The 16,550-nt window shown below is 41.1% G+C and overlaps 6 protein-coding genes and 1 non-coding gene across 8 annotated transcripts; 3 read left to right on the top strand and 4 right to left on the bottom strand.

The window, feature by feature from the left end:
- Positions 1–28: 28 nt before the first annotated feature.
- On the bottom strand, positions 29–1,578 carry LOC124349886 (aldo-keto reductase family 1 member B1-like). The gene is made up of 6 exons (XM_046800812.1): positions 1,413–1,578; positions 1,171–1,338; positions 981–1,097; positions 685–879; positions 385–591; positions 29–313 (listed from the first exon to the last, which is right to left on the bottom strand). Exons 1-6 carry the CDS (start codon positions 1,476–1,478, stop codon positions 122–124), a joined length of 945 nt encoding a protein of 314 aa, XP_046656768.1. The 5' UTR covers positions 1,479–1,578; the 3' UTR covers positions 29–121.
- A 1,029-nt stretch (positions 1,579–2,607) lies between these two features.
- Positions 2,608–4,274, top strand: LOC124349677. Its single transcript, XM_046800456.1, has 2 exons — positions 2,608–2,705; positions 2,779–4,274. The coding sequence occupies exons 1-2, from the start codon at positions 2,691–2,693 to the stop codon at positions 4,183–4,185; spliced, it is 1,422 nt and encodes a 473-aa protein (XP_046656412.1). The 5' UTR covers positions 2,608–2,690; the 3' UTR covers positions 4,186–4,274.
- Positions 4,275–4,800: 526 nt separating this feature from the next.
- Positions 4,801–7,109, bottom strand: LOC124349643 (collagen alpha-1(I) chain-like). Of its 2 annotated transcripts, none has more exons than XM_046800402.1 (6): positions 7,007–7,109; positions 6,789–6,862; positions 6,546–6,721; positions 5,700–6,478; positions 5,582–5,626; positions 4,801–5,518 (listed from the first exon to the last, which is right to left on the bottom strand). In XM_046800402.1, exons 2-6 carry the CDS (start codon positions 6,798–6,800, stop codon positions 5,007–5,009), a joined length of 1,524 nt encoding a protein of 507 aa, XP_046656358.1. In that variant the 5' UTR covers positions 6,801–6,862; positions 7,007–7,109; the 3' UTR covers positions 4,801–5,006. The 2 variants fall into 2 exon arrangements, with proteins under 2 accessions (XP_046656358.1, XP_046656359.1); XM_046800403.1 differs by having other exon boundaries at positions 6,789–6,859; positions 7,007–7,030.
- Positions 7,110–8,425: 1,316 nt separating this feature from the next.
- Positions 8,426–10,698, top strand: LOC124349669. Its single transcript, XM_046800447.1, has 3 exons — positions 8,426–8,899; positions 8,955–9,105; positions 9,169–10,698. The coding sequence occupies exons 1-3, from the start codon at positions 8,780–8,782 to the stop codon at positions 10,356–10,358; spliced, it is 1,461 nt and encodes a 486-aa protein (XP_046656403.1). The 5' UTR covers positions 8,426–8,779; the 3' UTR covers positions 10,359–10,698.
- Positions 10,699–10,832: 134 nt separating this feature from the next.
- LOC124348539 lies at positions 10,833–11,766 on the bottom strand. Its single transcript, XM_046798769.1, has 2 exons — positions 11,620–11,766; positions 10,833–11,547 (listed from the first exon to the last, which is right to left on the bottom strand). Exons 1-2 carry the CDS (start codon positions 11,764–11,766, stop codon positions 10,960–10,962), a joined length of 735 nt encoding a protein of 244 aa, XP_046654725.1. The 3' UTR covers positions 10,833–10,959.
- Positions 11,767–13,843: 2,077 nt separating this feature from the next.
- Positions 13,844–13,923, bottom strand: Trnal-uag. Its single transcript has one exon. It is a non-coding gene; the product is annotated as a tRNA-Leu (tRNA).
- Positions 13,924–14,698: 775 nt separating this feature from the next.
- Positions 14,699–16,522, top strand: LOC124349985 (neuron navigator 3-like). The gene is made up of 6 exons (XM_046800949.1): positions 14,699–14,796; positions 14,897–15,072; positions 15,147–15,404; positions 15,465–15,875; positions 15,942–16,023; positions 16,096–16,522. Exons 3-6 carry the CDS (start codon positions 15,361–15,363, stop codon positions 16,216–16,218), a joined length of 660 nt encoding a protein of 219 aa, XP_046656905.1. The 5' UTR covers positions 14,699–14,796; positions 14,897–15,072; positions 15,147–15,360; the 3' UTR covers positions 16,219–16,522.
- Positions 16,523–16,550: the final 28 nt, after the last annotated feature.

Genomic DNA, 16,550 nt, shown 5'->3' with positions numbered 1-16,550 from the left:
TGTTAAAAATAAATGCGAAAACAAAATGTCTTGTACCTTTCACCAATTTATTAATGCAGCCTTTACATACATAGTGCCTAAATAAACCCTGACATTAGTTGGGGTACTTGTGATGGCTCCTTTAAAATTCAATAGCGAAAGGAAAGTAGGGGTGATCTGCAACCCACTCGTGGTGAAGGTATCTTTCGTTGCAATCTAGGGAATTCAGTTTGACCATATCTTCTTCCGACAGACGGAAACTACCAACGCTAAAGTTTTCTTCGATCCTGACTTTTGACACGGACTTCGGTATAACAGCAACTCCACGTTCAATCTGAGAAAATAATGATTTTTAATTATTGACTCTACTTTACTAGACTGAATTCGAGATAAAGCAAACATTACCTGATAGCGAATTAGAACTTGAGCCGGTGATTTACCATGTTTCTTGGCAATTTCTAGCACAGCAGGATCTTGCAACAAAGAAGGATCTCCAGGTTTTGCCCAAGGACGATCAGGTGAACCCAGCGGACTGTACGCGGTTAAAACAATGTGTCTCTTTGCACAATAATCCAGCAGTTTTTCTTGATTTAAATAAGGGTGACATTCCACCTATGCAAAAACAAATTTTCCCAATTATTCTTCAGCCTGGTTGTTTTCCTTCGCAAGCGTTTTTTTTAATGATATATAATATTAATTGCGTACCTGATTTGTAACCGGTTTAATCGTGCAAATGTCACAGATTCGCTGCAACTGGTAACTGTTAAAATTAGAGAGACCAATCGAACGAGTGAGTCCACTTTGTACGCAAGCCTCCATTGCCCTCCATGTTTCGACATAATCTACATGGGAGTAAATTAGCTTTCCATTTTCATCTACTGGATTTAAACCAGAATTTTCCTAGCAAAAAAATGTTCAGAATTATATTGATAAAATTAGCAATTCACCAATCCAAACTATATGTTAAATAACAAAGGCGTGAAATGGTGGTTAAAAATTACTTTGAATGACATCGGGGAATGAATGAGATACAAATCCAAATAATCAAGTTGAAGTTGTTTCAGGGATTCACGTAGCCCAGCTTCCACCAAATCTGGTCTGTGGTGGGAATTCCAGAGCTAGAAATAATAAATTAACATTTACTATTGCATTATTTCCCGAACACAGATATTACAGAAAAACATTATTTACCTTGCTAACAATGTACAGGTCTTCCCGCTTAACAATTCCACTTGTTATTACATTATGTAATGCAACTCCTACTTCATGTTCATTCTCATAGACCATTGCACAGTCTATATGACGATATCCAATAGTAATTGCATCTTGCACTGCTTTCTCTACTTCTCCAGGGACAGACTGTCAAATATTTAAAAACACAATTACATGCTGATACTAAGATTATTACTTTTTATCATGCTGTTTACTATTACCTTCCAAGTGCCAAGTCCTAGTAAAGGCATTTCTGTTCCATTGTTCAGTTTGATTTTTTCCTGCATTCTTGTTAATTTTTATTTAAAATACAGTATTATTGATTAACAAATAACAATTGATGAAAAAAGGGCTAGCGCACGTTTATCAGAGAACTCAAACGGACGTCTGTTAGATTTTTGCCTTTTTTGGCTACCAAGGGTGCTGCTAAATCACATGAATGAATGATCGATTGGTATTTTTAGGATTTGATATTTAAAAACATGTTATATAAGATATACACATGAGTTTAAACTATATTACAAATCGGATAAACTGTGTATAGTACAAAGTGACACTGTACAAAGTCGAACTGAAGTTTATTTATATACATGATTTTTTAACTTTGAAATGGAATGAATTATCAATGTACAATGCAAAAGAAATGATAAGTATTGTCCATTTTTAGTTATCTCGCATCGTCACTTAACACACCTATAAAGCTATAAACTTTGTCCAAGGACATTGACGTTTGCAAATCATAAAATATTATATTCAAATATAGCGCGTTGAACGTCACCTAGTGGAAATATTTGGAAGCTACAATTGAATTTGAATTTAACTTGATGAAGAGATACACGCAATAAGGTGTGAAAAAAAAATTTAAGAAAAGTCGATCACGCTTGTTTAATTTTTTTTTTTATTTACTATTATTTTTGTTTTCTTCCTAAGCTGGAGAAGTAAAATTCTAGTCGTGGCTCGGAATTTAGATGAAAAATTACTTGATAGTAGGCCTACATGGAGACGGGGAAAATTCAAATTCAACTGTAATCTTCAATAATTAAATTTCTCGGGGAAATACACAGATTTTCTCCTTGAAATGGAGAAATTAAACCGGTAGTCTGAGGGAAATGAAAAGAATGAAGGAAGAATAGAAATCGTGCGTTTTAATATTCGCCCAAATCTTTTATTTTATGAATCCTCGCCAGCTGAAGGCAATAACAGATATCATATGACTTGCCCTAATTTTCCCTTTCGTCATAGGTATTATATTTTTCATTCGGCGAATAAAATATTACACAACGTATCGCCGTGGTCGCGGGTGGCACAACGTAAACTGTATAATAGCGACATCTCTTCAGATGACTTGATGCGCGTATTATTTGGGAAAGCGGAGAAAAGAAAGAAAAGAAGCGAGTTGCAGAGCTATATAAACCGTTTTGTTGTCTTATTGTTCATTCAGATTTCTTCTTCCTACAGGCTTGACTACTCGACAGCTCGTGAGCACTTGCGTGAGCATCATGAATTTTCTTAACGTAAGTTTGGCCAAATTTTAATAGAAATAATATAATTTAATGAATAACAGATTTTACTCTATGCTGTCCTTAGTTGAGAAACATGGCGATCTTTACTTGCCTGATTTTCCTTCAGCTGTCCATCACCGACGCCAATCCGATCCTTTCATCCAAGTTTGCAACAATGGGCAATCGCCAGTTAGGGCGGAAGCTTGTCAACTTTCAGCGCTTCATCCGCAGCCATGCAAATTTGACAGAAGATAACCAGATAGTTGATGTTGAAGCTACTAGTGAGCCTTTTGTGGCAACAACTGAAGACTTGGCCCCGAAAGACGACACTTTCGATAGTACTGAGTCATCCCCAATCCAAAGTCCGTTCAGTTTTGTCATTTCAACTGCATCTGATCCGTCGGAAGAGCTTCCGTCGCTTCCGCTGGATGCCAACTTTCTGCAGGATACAACTGAAAACATTACTCCCGTGTCTGACATTCAAGATGTTTCCATTATGCCAGTCGTCGACATCACCGAGTCTATCGCCAAGGAATTGGAAGATCTTTCTGTCAATCCTGAGGACGGATCACAGCCTTCACCAACGGACTTTCTGATAAATCCTCAAGGTTCGATTGAGGAAATGGAAATCCAGTCACGATCTGTTGCATCAACATCTTATTCAGTAGATCCTCCTCAATCTTATTTACACGCCTCTGTTACGACAGCTTCACCAGATTTACTGTTTACCGTTGCTCCGGCGGATGCCTCAACGGAAATTTCCAACAAAGAGTCCACCAATAAGACAGAGTATTCCTCCTTCACTTCCAACGAAGAAGAAGAACAAGAAAACATTTCTAACGTTGTGATGACGCATCTGTCTGAAAAATCAACAGATTACCATGAATCCAATTCGAACGAGGAAGAATATCCCGTGGTAGTTCCCGCAATAGTAATAACCAAGCTTTTAACAAACATTGCAGAGAATCCCTCGACGACGGAAGCACCTCAATCCACTTCTACCGAGCCTTCCAATCTACCCGATTTCCCTATTTTCTATCCAGGGTTACGTATTGCAACCACTCCGCAAACTCCTGAGAAAGTAGATCCTTTTCCATTGAACCCGAGCTGGTCAATGAAGATGAACGATATTTTTTCGACTGATCAACAACTACAATCTGGACTTGAAAATAAGATGCAACCCCAGTATCACCCCAGGGATGTGCTGCCACAGTTCAAGCCCAATCAGCATTTGTATCCTGATGTTCCTAATTCGTACTACACGTTCCAACCCAATCAACCTAAATTTCGCCAGGTCGGCTCTATCGATCCTCCGCGTGCTCCTTATCCTCACCCGCAAGGAAACGGCAACCCTTTTTATTACCGTCCGTTCGAATCGGCTCTTCCCAAACCGAGGAGGTTGGTCTTCCCTCCGATATCCAACACGCGTGAAAATTTTCGCTTTCATGTCAATTGGGCGGACGAACTGATGGGTCGATCTAATTGGGCTTAATTTTAATTTGAATGTCTTGTGATTGTCTGTTGCTGACGACTGCTGTGCTTTCGTTAGCCTCGAGTTGCAATTTTTTAAATTCCTAGCTTGCATTGTACGAAAAATAAATCAATAAATGGTATGCATATATAGCCCATACTGCCGATATTATTAAAACTATTTTCTCCCGAGTTTTGGAAAGTATCAGTACCTATTCATATTCTGCGCAAAAGATTATTAAATATGAACTGAACTAGAATTATGTTCACTTTTTCGAGACGAATAACTGTTATTGTCTTTTTCCATGTTACTTGACGGTCTACAGCAATAAAACTTTCGCTCGACTTTTTCTTTCTCCGAGTCCAAATGTTGTTAACATAATAACGATGACATAAAACAATGACTTCCAACAATGTGCCACTTTCAACTACAACTACAGAGTTTTACGACTTAATGTTGTTTCCAAAGTAGTGCTTACTTGCAGTTAACCTATATTATTATGCGAAATGCGAGACGATATATTTTCTACTCTGCAGTGAAACCTGCAATGAATTTGGCTTTACTTTTTTAATATTCCATCATCTTTAAAAATACAGACCGGAATAAAGGACTTGACAAACAAAAGATTTGCCAGTATTTGTCTGTGTACGTTGTATATTCAATACCACTTAATATCTTTCATACCAACAAAAGTACGTGAATAAGTGAACATCGTTTTTGTAGCGAAAGGGAATGTATATAGGAAGCAGTCATATAGTATTTTCTTGCTGTTGTTTTGTCTTTCTCTGAAGATGTCTGAAGTCGAGCACTTGGTTAATCAAAGTAGATTTTTAAAAATTAGTTCAGCCGGAGTATGATGGCTGCTGCGCTTGAAAAGTGGTCTGTTGAACGGAAGGATCATAGTAGACTGATCCGGGAGCGCCAGGGCCTGGAGCGCCGATGGGAGCTGGAGCACCGGGTCCTGGAGCGCCCATGGGAAGTGGAGCACCGGGTCCTGGAGCTCCAACAGGTGGAGGAGATCCGGGACTGCCTTGGGGTCCAGTAGGACCGGGAGCGCCGGTAAAACCAGGCGATCCTGCGATTCCTTGAGGCCCTGTTGGTCCTGGGCTACCCTGAGCTCCGAATGCGCCTTTAGGTCCGATCGGACCAGGGGCGCCAATGAAGCCAGGTGCGCCTTGATTGCCTTGCGGTCCCATATCGCCAACCGGTCCCATCGGTCCAGGGCTACCAGGTCTGCCTAGTTGGCCGGGTTGGCCTTCGGCTCCTACTGGCCCAGGAGCACCAGGTGCTCCTGGGAAGCCGGGGAAACCGATGAAACCATCTTTGCCAGGTTTACCAGGTTGTCCAACTTCACCTAATGTGAGAAAAGGGAATTAGTTAAATAGAAACTTAATAAAGGTTTCATTAATTGAAATACCAGCGGGGCCAGGTTGTCCGTTTAATCCTTCCCTGCCTGGGGGACCTATCAAAAGTTAACAGTTCAGAAATTAGCTCATTATTTTTATTCAAATTAACATTAATTGGGAAAACCTTACCTGTTTTACCGGGGAAACCGTCTTTTCCTGGAGCGCCGTTGAAACCAGCTGGGCCAACAGGTCCCATTTGTCCCATTGGGCCGGGCTGAGTGCTTGGTGCGCCGTTGATTCCATCCTTGCCGGGCATTCCATTGAAACCGTTATTTCCAGCTTCACCCTTAGGGCCAGGACCTCCGCTGAAGCCATTCGTTCCAGGTTTTCCAACAGGTCCAACTGGGCCGGGAGCGCCAATTTCGCCAATAGGGCCAGGAGCGCCAGGGAAACCGGGCCATCCGTCTTTACCAGCGGGACCCGGAGCGCCAACGGGACCGGGAACGGTTGAGATCAAAGTCGGACCAACTGGGCCTTGTTCACCTTTGGGTCCTGGGGCTCCATTCAAGCCGTTGTAGCCATCTTTGCCTGGTGCTCCTAGAGCTCCAATTGGGCCTGGTGCTCCGGTGAATCCACGCTCTCCCTTGACTCCGTGGTAGCCATCTACACCGGCGGGACCAGGAGCTCCATTGTAACCTGCTGCGCCCTTATCTCCCTTTGCGCCAGGAGCGCCATCGTATCCAGGAGCGCCTACAGCCCCAGCTGCGCCATTCATTCCAGGATTGCCAGCGTATCCGGCTTCTCCCTTTACTCCGGGTGCGCCGGCTGGACCAGCTGGACCAGGAGGACCCACAATCACTTGCTGACGTTGTTTGTAGCTAGGTCCGTAACTGGTGTCTTGATCTGCGCTAGGAGATGCTCCGGGAGGTCCAGGTGGTCCAGGAGGTCCCTTGAGCCAAGGTAGCTTCCTACTCAGTCGTTCAGAAACGTAAATATTCTGAGCAAAACATGATTTATGCAACAGGGAAAACTTACTCCATGAATTTGTTCCATTCCTTCTGAACTTCGTCAATATTTGATGGCGCTCTAACTCCGGTCGGGCTTACGTAGTTACCATAAGAACTCGCTAATGGAGGACCAGCTGCGTTCTGGGGAGCTGGTGCATAATTGGGAGCGGCAAATGCCGTAGCAGCCAAGAAAGGAATAATCGCCTGATTGAACACAATATCAGTTAAATTAGATGCTAACATTATTGTTAATTTTAAATATCCAACTTACCAATCCCCTCATGTCTATATTAATATCTCGACACTGATACCTTTTCTCTTCACCGAATGGCAAAACAGGAACTTCTGTAAAAATTTAAAGTATTAAAATAAAAACAAATAACTATCCATTTTTTCCAAATGCAAACTGAATATTTTTAGCGCCAGTTTATAGTTCTGTGGATTTTTACGAAGAAGATGCACACACAATAATTTCAGATGTTTAAATACCTTATTGCTGGAGAAGATGTTTCGCCGTTCACAATCAACTCGACACTGACCTTAGACTACCGAGCACCTGCCTTTTGTAGGGACGTAGAGTCTAGTGGAACGGTTAACTTAACCTATATTCCAACCTTTACGAGTTTGACACCAATAATCTCGCTGAAGAACCTTTCACCTGGCTGACCGTGTTCCCTCTTTGCCCTAGATTGACCTTCGACAACATTACAAGTCTTGTGCTCCACGCACAGTGAAAGTGAAAAAGTTCTTTCTTACCTGTACAACACCTTAGCAACGGTAAAAATTGAGGGCAAAGGGGAATAGGGTCACCAAGGTGAAAGGCTTTGCTCAGAATAATTCTTCCCTTCCACATTGTTGTAGGAGAAGGAAACTGAAATCTTGGCAGACTTCTTCAAAACATTTGACTGTGATGAGCATTTAAAAATGGTCTAGACACTCAGTAAAGTTTGAAGATCTTGCTTAACTAGACTTTTTACGGCTATAAGATGTGTGTGACGAATTAAAAGTAAATAAATCTGATGACATGTGAAAAATTGGCCGCGAGAGAATCGAATCATTTTCCTATTATTTTTGCTTTTTTTAATCAGAGTGATCTATTAATACGGGATTGCTCAACATTTAATTTATGAGTCAAACTTAAAGGACCTTTGTCGAACGTGCCCCGTCTAGACAATCTGAATCCCAATTTGAAACAACAGCCTGGTGGCTGAATGTGGCCAAATCCAAATTTAATGACATATCATTTAAGTAGCTAGCACTAAAGTTATATCACCCTACCCCTAGTTATTTCTCGTTAATTGTATGTCACTATCTGACAGTTTACAATTTCCCCTTTCAACAGGTATGGTTAAACGACATTAAATTATGACAGGCAAAGCGACCGTCTAATAGGCTCCAAGGGCGTGAACAAGCAAATTCACTCCATTAATTAAATTGTGATGAATTAGCTTTTTGTCAGGCGTATTATGTCATTTCAAAGTCCCAAATAAAGCACAGGAGCATTTAATCAATATTGAATAAAAATCACCAGCATTTGATTTTTACAAAAGATGCATAGATCATTATGCAAATAAAAGAAAGGAGATAACAAAGGTCATCAGTTTGATGATTTGCATCCATTCCCTTTCTCGAGAAAAAAAGGAAAATTTGTTTTTCTTTTACCAAAATTATGTAGAAAAATTTGCTTACCCACCCCCTTATTTTTCTTATTCTACCTACGACCAAAAGGAACCTTTTGAAAAAAAATTCCGTTTTTGCATAATTCCGTTTTCCTATTCCGGAACCCACAAAATTAGGTGTCGATGAGTCAAGTGAGAAAAAAAGAAAAACCACCCACCAAAATTCTAAGATGGCCGACTTATCTATAAGGTAACAACCCTTTCACCCACCCACCGCCACCACCCCGTTTCTTGTCTGCCCTAAGGTGACCCCAGCACGTAATGGTAGCATCAGCACGCAAACGAACAAAAAGCAGGTGTTATCAGTATCTTCGTGACAAGCTAAGCCACCGGAGGTCAAGTTTATTGTGCTCGTCGCTCAAAAATTACAAAAATATTTTTTGTAAATTTTGTTTTTTCAATTGTTAAAATTCCACCAAACATAAGAAGAGATTAGACTCACAACTTTTTCTCGCTGAAAAGAACAAACAATACTTTTCGTGTTTCTTTTCTCTCCCATCCAACAAGAACAAGTGGGAGTGATTCGGTGCTTATTAGCCAGTTTTACGAGTGTCTATACGTGTGTTGTGACGACGCCACCAGCATGATGAATAACGAGTCTATCTGCCATCAGCAGCAGCCAAGCACCCTCACTGTTGATACACTTTCCTACAAGGAACTTCAATCGTTGGCCATGTCCCTCAGTTTGCCCGGCAAGATGAAGGTATTGATCCACTTTCGAGAGATTACTCACTTAACTTATCTCATTATATTTCCAGCAAGGTGTTTTAGTGGAAGCCATCAAAGCTCGACAAAACAACAACGAAGAAGCTGTCGCTTTGATTTTGGAAGCCAATCGCCAAAGGAGGATCCTCCGCCGGGAACAAAATTTGCGAACACAGCAGCAACAACTATTAAAACTAAAAAATGGTAAACTTAAATTCCTGATTCAATTGTGCTATACTTTTCGGTAATGTTCAATTTGTTTTATAGCTGCAGAGAAAGAAGTCGCCGACAACCAAACGAATTGCATGACCCGATTGAAAATGAAACGATCGGCCAGCGAAATGGAAATGGATCCGACGTACATTGTCGACGAGGAGACGTACAAACGATCAAAGTTGGCAGCTGCCTTGATCCAGCAGCCGATGAGACAGCAGTCCCGAGGCTCGGCCGGCTGCTCGTTCAGTTTGTTGACGACGGGAGCCACTTCCATCACGATCCGTAAAGAACATCAATATCAATCAAGCATGGGCGGATGCAGCACGTGGGAACAACAGCAGCAGCCGATGATGAGTCCGGTTATTCCATCACTGGCCATGATGCAGCAGAAACCCTTGCCGGATCTCTCGAAAGAACTATCGATCCTGATGCCCGTGCTGAGCGACTGCAGCGGAGTCAATCCGGCCAACAACAACAACAAGAGTTGCTGCAGTGTGAGCAGCGTTAGCGCCACCAGTTCCGTCGGCTGCTGGAAATCTGGCGGAAGTAGTGACCAATCGCTTCCGCAGAGCAGTTTTGATAGCTGCGATTCCGGATGGATGGGAGCCGACGATTCCTACGATCTCAATACGTGGAAGAACCTTCAAAACATAAAATTGAACAACAACAGTTTTGAGAATACGGTACCGCCTCCATCCCTCCACACACCACCGAATTCATCCAGCGGCTATTTCGATGCGACAGCAGCGCCCGACACGTCCATTAGCAGTAGTGAAATTTATACTCCGGAAGATTTCACATCCGCCAACAACCCCAATTCGTCTTCTGTCACGGCCACCGGTTCCAATTACAACACAGACTTTCCATTGCCCCTTGAATCTTCTCATTCGTTTCCAGATGCCAACGTTAAACAAGATCCTTGTTCTTCTTCGTCGACGTGGTGTGAATCTTTCATCCAGCAGACGCAGTCGTTCCCCCAATCGCAGTTGCAGCCTCAATCAAAGTACCAGCAGTCAAATATGCAAAATGGCCGCAACGGAGTTTGCTCTACGATGTCGACTGAATCCCGCGTGACCGCCAAGGATTGCCCCTACGACTTTGACTGTTACCGGCTGGGTGGCCCATTCTTCCGCATCCAGCGGCCTGGTAATCCGACGTCCGTCGTTGTCCCCAGCGGTCGCACCTCGACGCTGACAACCTTTTGTAACATGTTGCCCCGAATTGCCTCTTATGTTCAGTGAATTTAATCAATTCATGAATTTCGTGTTTGCTCAATTTAAATTATTGCGCCTTGTAACATTTGCCGCCTTTCCCTTGATTGAACCCATAAAAACCTGACCCCGCCCTCTCCTGCCCGGTTGTTGAAGTTAATTTAATTTAAAAAGTGATTGCTCGATATAATTTACTTATCGATTTAATTTACCCCGTTTTGTCTCTTGTGTGTGTGTTTTGTTTTGCCGTGTTTGCCCAGCAGCCAATAAGAGGTTGTCTCATCTGTTGTCCCTTTTGTTGTTTTTAGTTGATTGGTCGCAGGCTACCAGCGTTCTTGCGGAAAATATACGCAACTTTGTTTTGCCTTAAAGTTAACTTGACATTGATTAATTTTTAATTATATGCAAGTTCTATTTGTAGGGGGGTGACGTCATATTTGGAAATGCGGCAAGTTAAACAAGGCTCTTCTTGACACACAGGTAAATCTCGGTAATTTCTTTTATACGTTTATTGCACCATGTAACAAATTGTTTTCAAAAAAGTTATAATCGGATCAAAACAAAATTCTAGGACTTTAACTACAAAATTTCAATAGGAAATCAATCAGGAAACAATTTGAAAATGGGTGAATCAAGCCGTCATCAAATCGTAAAACGAACGATGAGCTCTACCGACTTTGGCGTTCCAGTTGATTTGTTTTCCCAAATTTTCACGCGTGTTAGATATCGGAGGGAATCCCATTTGCTTGGGCTGGAGAGGAGCCGAGTCAAACGAACGGAGAGGTGTGTTATTGTTTGTGAAATGGTACCGATACTTTGGTTGGTCGACAGGCGCTGACGGATAATACAGACGCCTCTCAGGATTGGGAGCGATCGGAGCAACAGCAACGGATGATGACTTGACTTTTCTAGGATTTACTAAAACAATATTTTTGTCGCTCCCTTTTTCTCCTTCTAGCACTGGGAAAAATTCCTCGTTTTCTGACATCAAAGGTGCGGTATTAGAAGTATCTTCAATTTGACTCTCTTGGGTCGTATCTTGAAACGGATCGCCATTCCCGGTGTATTGTTGCTGGTTGCTGTCGATTTTCCGGATAAGAAACGGATGACTGTTCTCTTCAGCAGTCAATGAAGACCGAATCGAACTGCCACAGGTAATTGACAACAGTGGAAATAGAAAAAGGCAGGTAAAGAGCGATACGTATTTTACGTTCATCATCTAAGGAAAAAATCGTAAAATAATTTTAATTACTGTTCACGTTGAGTATTTTTGTGTGTTACAGGAACTTACGCTTGGAAAAGGGATGATCCTACAGAAAACGCTAGGTGATTTTGAATATCTGGAGCGGTGGTAGTTGGTGACTGAATAAGAAATGCAATTGGCAGGCTTATATAGCTCAGAAGTTGGCTCATTTTCTTCCATTTCAGTTTTGCCCATTAGTTGAAGAGCTCAAGCAATAAGCTGGTAACCGCAAATCATCTCGTGATGTTTAGTTTAGAAAAAAAAAATTGCTTCCGTTATCGCTACCAGAAGACAAGCTGAATGGCAGAAGAAATAAAAGGGAAAACCGGGACGAGTGATTATTAATTCACAGTCTGTTGTATCGCCCAGTTTGCGAAGGGGTAGACGCGCTAGCGATTTCCTATTCTTACTTTCAGACGAAATAACTAATTTCTCTCGTTTTTTTTTTAAGAGGAAAGTTGCATTATTCCCAGGCTTTTATTAGCTCTTCCGGCAGAAACAACATAAAAACGTCGATGGATGGACAACAATTTGCGAAATTTTGTTTCCTCTTTTCACCTTTTCTCAAATGATGGGCATCGGCCGATTATAGCGAATCGCAATATCGATAGTCTATGGTTTATTTTGGTGTTGCCGTGTTGACGTGATCTCCAATTAATTTAAGTTGAATTCTGTACTAACGGATATTTATTTTTTTATCGTTTCCCATAATTGGAAACCCTTTCATGGTTGCCCAAAGACGTGAACAGCGAGACCTCATTCGCCCTTATTGGAAAATAATTAGGCCTAGCCATGGTCAGCCGTGTCTTCTTAATCTTCTCTGTTTTCTCGATCGTTAAATATCCAAGAGATTATTTCGTTCACAATCATTTTCCTGTTTGGCCAGTCGATGGCAATGCCAAAAATCTCGCGTCCCCGCAACATTATGTTTTTGGGGTTTTTTTTTGCTTTTTTTTGTTTGCGTAAGCCACAATCAAATATTTCAATTAATGAACTTGATCGATCACAAGTTCGTGCGCAATTTGGCATAACAAGATCTCATATGGAGAAAGCGTCACTAGAGTTTTTAATTGTAATTAGTGAAGCAGAGACACCAACGTTAGGTGAACCTCGAATGGTTTAATATTCAGTCGCCACACATTTGATGGTAGGACGGCTGGATCGCGGCAGATTTCGGCTTAATTTTTGGAAGTCACTCCCATGTGATCCTTCTCCAGTTGAGGATGTGGCGCTCGCATCGGTTCCTCACCTAGGCGAGCGCCACCGGAGGTATCCGCCGGAGTGGACTACTTGACAATGAAATTTTAAAATCTTAGTATAGACCGAGGTATAGAGTCGGCACCCCTTTACACTGCAACACGACGCAAAGGGGTCGGCTTGACCCATACCTTTGGATTCGAATAAGGTCTATACCATTTTAATCGATTTCCTGTTTCTTTATTCCCAATTTGAAAATCGTTTTCACCGCCGTCAATTCGTCTGTTTGTTTATGTCGCAGTTCGACCGGTTCTTCTTTTTATCCAATCAGGGTGGTGTGTGCGTGTAAATTAGTGGATTGATATGAGGTGTAGGGAACATTGTTTTGCCAAAGGATGTGCGCAAAGCTCCACGACTGCATAAAGCAAAAGGTTTTCTGTAATGTCGGTATGGCTGAAAAAAAGTAAAAATGGTTAAACAAAAAGTAGTAAATGCGGTGATGGTAATCTAGATTTGGGCTTTGTTGGGTTTCTCTAATGATATACCTGATTATCTACCTGGTTCCGATTGACTAGCTAGCTGATTGACAACCTGGTGTCCAGCAACACGAAAATGTTATTTACAAGGAATTACTTTCTTATGTCACAAGTCGTAGTCAGTTTTAATTAGCAGAGCTTGATTGTCTTATCTTTAAGTAACTCCGTTGCTGTCTAGGAAAAATAATTCTAGATTTTTCGTACCGTTTCGTACTGGAATAATTGATACATAGCCTACAATGCAAGTCTTTTTTGGCTGATTCTTTTGCGGTAAGAAATACATTTACATTTTACGGGCATTTTAGACATTTCCATAACGATAATGAATCATAGCCTATATCCAATAACCTGAACAGAATCCACAAAAATCTCTGCGCTCTTGTCACGCAACCGCACAAAACGGAATCGATATTTGTGTTTGAAGCATAACGCAAATTGCTGTGTTTAATTCTCTAATAAAAGCCCTGTTTCTTTCTTATATACATAGCACGTATGAACCACACCATGTTAATCAGTAACTTTAAAAAAGAAAATTTTTATGGCAGCGGTGGGATTCGAACCCACGCCTCGAGAGACTGGTGCCTAAAACCAGCGCCTTAGACCACTCGGCCACGCTACCTATGAAAACTTAATTTTAGAATCATTCGTTTCAAAGCCGTTTAGGTCTTTCATATTAACAAGTAAAAATCTCGAAATGCCCTATGCTATTGCCCTTTGATTTGATATCGTTTGCATGTATCAAGCGCTCGTAAACGAGGACGCTAGCTTGTTATTAAAAATATATTTCTATGAATAGATAGATAAATCGATAGTGACACGCGTTCAGCATATATCAGTAGGCAACGAAGCCGCAATTCTTTACACCTTAGGCAGGTAGTCTAAGTTAATACTACTAATATTCTTTTTAACCGCATTCCGTTCTAATGGATTCTAAACAAGGAAATATGAAAACAACTTCTAGAATAGTAGAATGACGCTTTTTAAGGAAACGGTTAATTACACTCAACAAAATGTCTAGTGGAAGAGATCAATAGATCTGACCTGGTCTGACCTTTCGTCATTCTATTACAATTTATTCTAGAATCTTGTGTGGATTTGTGCACAGTTACTTCCTGGCATTCCAAAAAAAAAATGTTTTGTACGCCGAAACCTCTAAATATCTAGTTAATGAAAATACTTCACAAAAAATTGGCTTGCTGCTACATCCTTCCACATTTTTTTTTTAATTGAGCAATTTCAGGCTGCCGGTTGCCGGCCTGCCCTGCTGCCCGTATTTGATAAAATATAACATTTAGACTTCGCGCCGTCAAATTTTATAAAATTTGTAACACTGCTCCCATTCACCGAAGTTCGTGACGTCTGCACTGCATTACAATGATGGCAGCAATAATCACAGGCTCACAGTACACAGTCCCACACTCTCACAGCATCGTTCCACCTTCCTCTAAGCGCTATTAAAGGTCACAAACTTAGCTGCTAGAATAGTGACTGTGTAAGTGTTCTCTCCCTTTATTCTGTGGTAGTAATGGACATTTGCCAAATTTTTCCGTTCGTGCTTTGTTTTCTTTTGTTACTCGATTTCCCAATTGTAGTACCTGTGTTATTTATGGGTGTCGAGTCTCCCAAGTCTCAACACGACAAAGCAGTCAAGTCAAGAAAATGATGATTGAAAAGCCCTGGGCACGGGCAAATCTTATTTGACTTGAAAACTTGCAGACTATTGTATCGGGAAGGATGATGTTCCTTTAACTTTCTCCACTGTGCTCAAGTAAGAAATATGTAGGCTACTTTAGTTTACCATTTATTGGTTTATTCGATTTTTTTGTTTTGTTTGAACAACAGAGTTGATGCTTCGAGCTGAAAGGAAGTTCGGCAATATTTGAGTCACGTCTGTGAATCTTTGCTGACTGGCAGTTCAAGCGACGTTCCTACTGTAATAATTTTGGAAGATTTACACCTGGCTCCTTCCCTTTGCGATATCTTTGCGCCACTGTCTCACTTTGAGTCGGTTAGAGAGAACCAAAAATTCCCGTACCTTATCGGCACTACAGGCCCAATGGCGCAATCCTCGGTGCACCTCCAGTTACAGTTTAATTTCAGGTAATTGACGACTAACAAACGTAGTTGTCAGTGGAGCTAATTATTTTATTTTGTCATTAGGTGGATTCTTTTGGCAAATCATGCAGAGCCGGTTCAAGGCCTTATCCAGCGTTTCTTACGTCGTCGCTTGATTCAAAGTCAACTGCTGGCTAAATCACGCGACGGAGCATTGGAGCGAGTTGTCGAGTGGATCCCTCGTTGTTGGGCCCACCTGAACAAATTTCTGGAGACTCACAATTCGGCTGACGTGACGATTGGCCCACGTTGGTTCCTACAGGTCCCAGCTGATTCGACGTGCTCACAAATTTGGTTCACCGATCTTTGGAATTATACTTTGGGGCCATACCTGCTGCACGCAGCTAAAGAAGGGCTTCAGCTCTATGGAAAACGAGCGCTATGGGAAGATCCTACGTCATGGATCATATCCACTTATCCTTGGGCTCAAGGCAGTGCCTGTGATGCTCTTATGCGGTAATAACCTTTTCTTGTGTAAAACGACAAACATATTGACATAAAATAACAAAAAAATATTTTCAGACTTCGACCTGAAGATGTTGGTTACGACTCGGCAACAAGATCAAATTCTACGAGTACCTCAAACAAGGATCGAGATCCATTGGTAACTAAAAAAAACTAGTTTAGAAATGAATGAAAATCAAATTATTTTCATCGTTGGTTATTTTTTTAATAGGTTAACATGCTAATTAAACTGCAAGAAGCAGCCGGCCTCCCAAGTCCAGTGGACAACTCAGAAAATAGTTCCGAATCACTAGCCAGTGGAAGCGAGTCCAAAGTGACTAATGATACAGTTTAAAAAGTACCAAAGATCTGCAATTTAAAAAAGTGTAATAACCAAGCCACAAGCCATCATTGTTTACATATTATAGCACTTAATCTTTGTCTTTTTTAATCAAATACTAAATCTGTTTCAATGAATTTTCGAAACGGATTCTCGTTTGTCACTGTGTCGAAAGAAATCTTTGCATTTTATGTTGTTCTTACATCTATATGATCCATTGACGGCGTTTTAAAATAATTTGATTTCATATTTTTGTACTAGTAAAATATTGTGTGCTATGAATTTCCCAGTTCAATAAAGTGTTTGGTAAGTTATGGAATTACAAGATTTTTTTCGATTGTGTTTGC

The sequence above is a fragment of the Daphnia pulicaria genome, chromosome 7, assembly GCF_021234035.1.
Source record: "Daphnia pulicaria isolate SC F1-1A chromosome 7, SC_F0-13Bv2, whole genome shotgun sequence".
In the NCBI taxonomy this organism is placed as follows: domain Eukaryota; kingdom Metazoa; phylum Arthropoda; class Branchiopoda; order Diplostraca; family Daphniidae; genus Daphnia; species Daphnia pulicaria.
This window is presented reverse-complemented; position numbering and strand designations above follow the sequence as displayed.

Bases quoted from the DNA above. Each gene is read 5' to 3' on its own strand.
- LOC124349985 (XM_046800949.1), top strand. From the start codon at position 15,361: ATGGCGCAATCCTCGGTGCACCTCCAGTTACAGTTTAATTTCAG. The intron at 15,405-15,464 runs GTAATTGACGAC...TTTTGTCATTAG, and splicing joins CAGTTACAGTTTAATTTCAG to GTGGATTCTTTTGGCAAATC. The intron at 15,876-15,941 runs GTAATAACCTTT...AAATATTTTCAG, and splicing joins GCCTGTGATGCTCTTATGCG to ACTTCGACCTGAAGATGTTG.
- LOC124349886 (XM_046800812.1), bottom strand. From the start codon at position 1,478: ATGCAGGAAAAAATCAAACTGAACAATGGAACAGAAATGCCTTTACTA. The intron at 1,339-1,412 runs GTAATAGTAAAC...AATATTTGACAG, and splicing joins TAGGACTTGGCACTTGGAAG to TCTGTCCCTGGAGAAGTAGA. The intron at 880-980 runs GTAATTTTTAAC...TTTTTTTGCTAG, and splicing joins ATTCCCCGATGTCATTCAAA to GAAAATTCTGGTTTAAATCC.
- LOC124349643 (XM_046800402.1), bottom strand. The intron at 6,479-6,545 runs GTAAGTTTTCCC...ACGACTGAGTAG, and splicing joins GAATGGAACAAATTCATGGA to GAAGCTACCTTGGCTCAAGG. The intron at 5,519-5,581 runs GTATTTCAATTA...TTCTCACATTAG, and splicing joins CGGACAACCTGGCCCCGCTG to GTGAAGTTGGACAACCTGGT.
- LOC124348539 (XM_046798769.1), bottom strand. From the start codon at position 11,766: ATGGGCAAAACTGAAATGGAAGAAAATGAGCCAACTTCTGAGCTATAT. The intron at 11,548-11,619 runs GTAAGTTCCTGT...TTTTTTCCTTAG, and splicing joins GGATCATCCCTTTTCCAAGC to ATGATGAACGTAAAATACGT.
- LOC124349669 (XM_046800447.1), top strand. From the start codon at position 8,780: ATGATGAATAACGAGTCTATCTGCCATCAGCAGCAGCCAAGCACCCTC. The intron at 8,900-8,954 runs GTATTGATCCAC...TTATATTTCCAG, and splicing joins GTTTGCCCGGCAAGATGAAG to CAAGGTGTTTTAGTGGAAGC. The intron at 9,106-9,168 runs GTAAACTTAAAT...TTTGTTTTATAG, and splicing joins ACTATTAAAACTAAAAAATG to CTGCAGAGAAAGAAGTCGCC.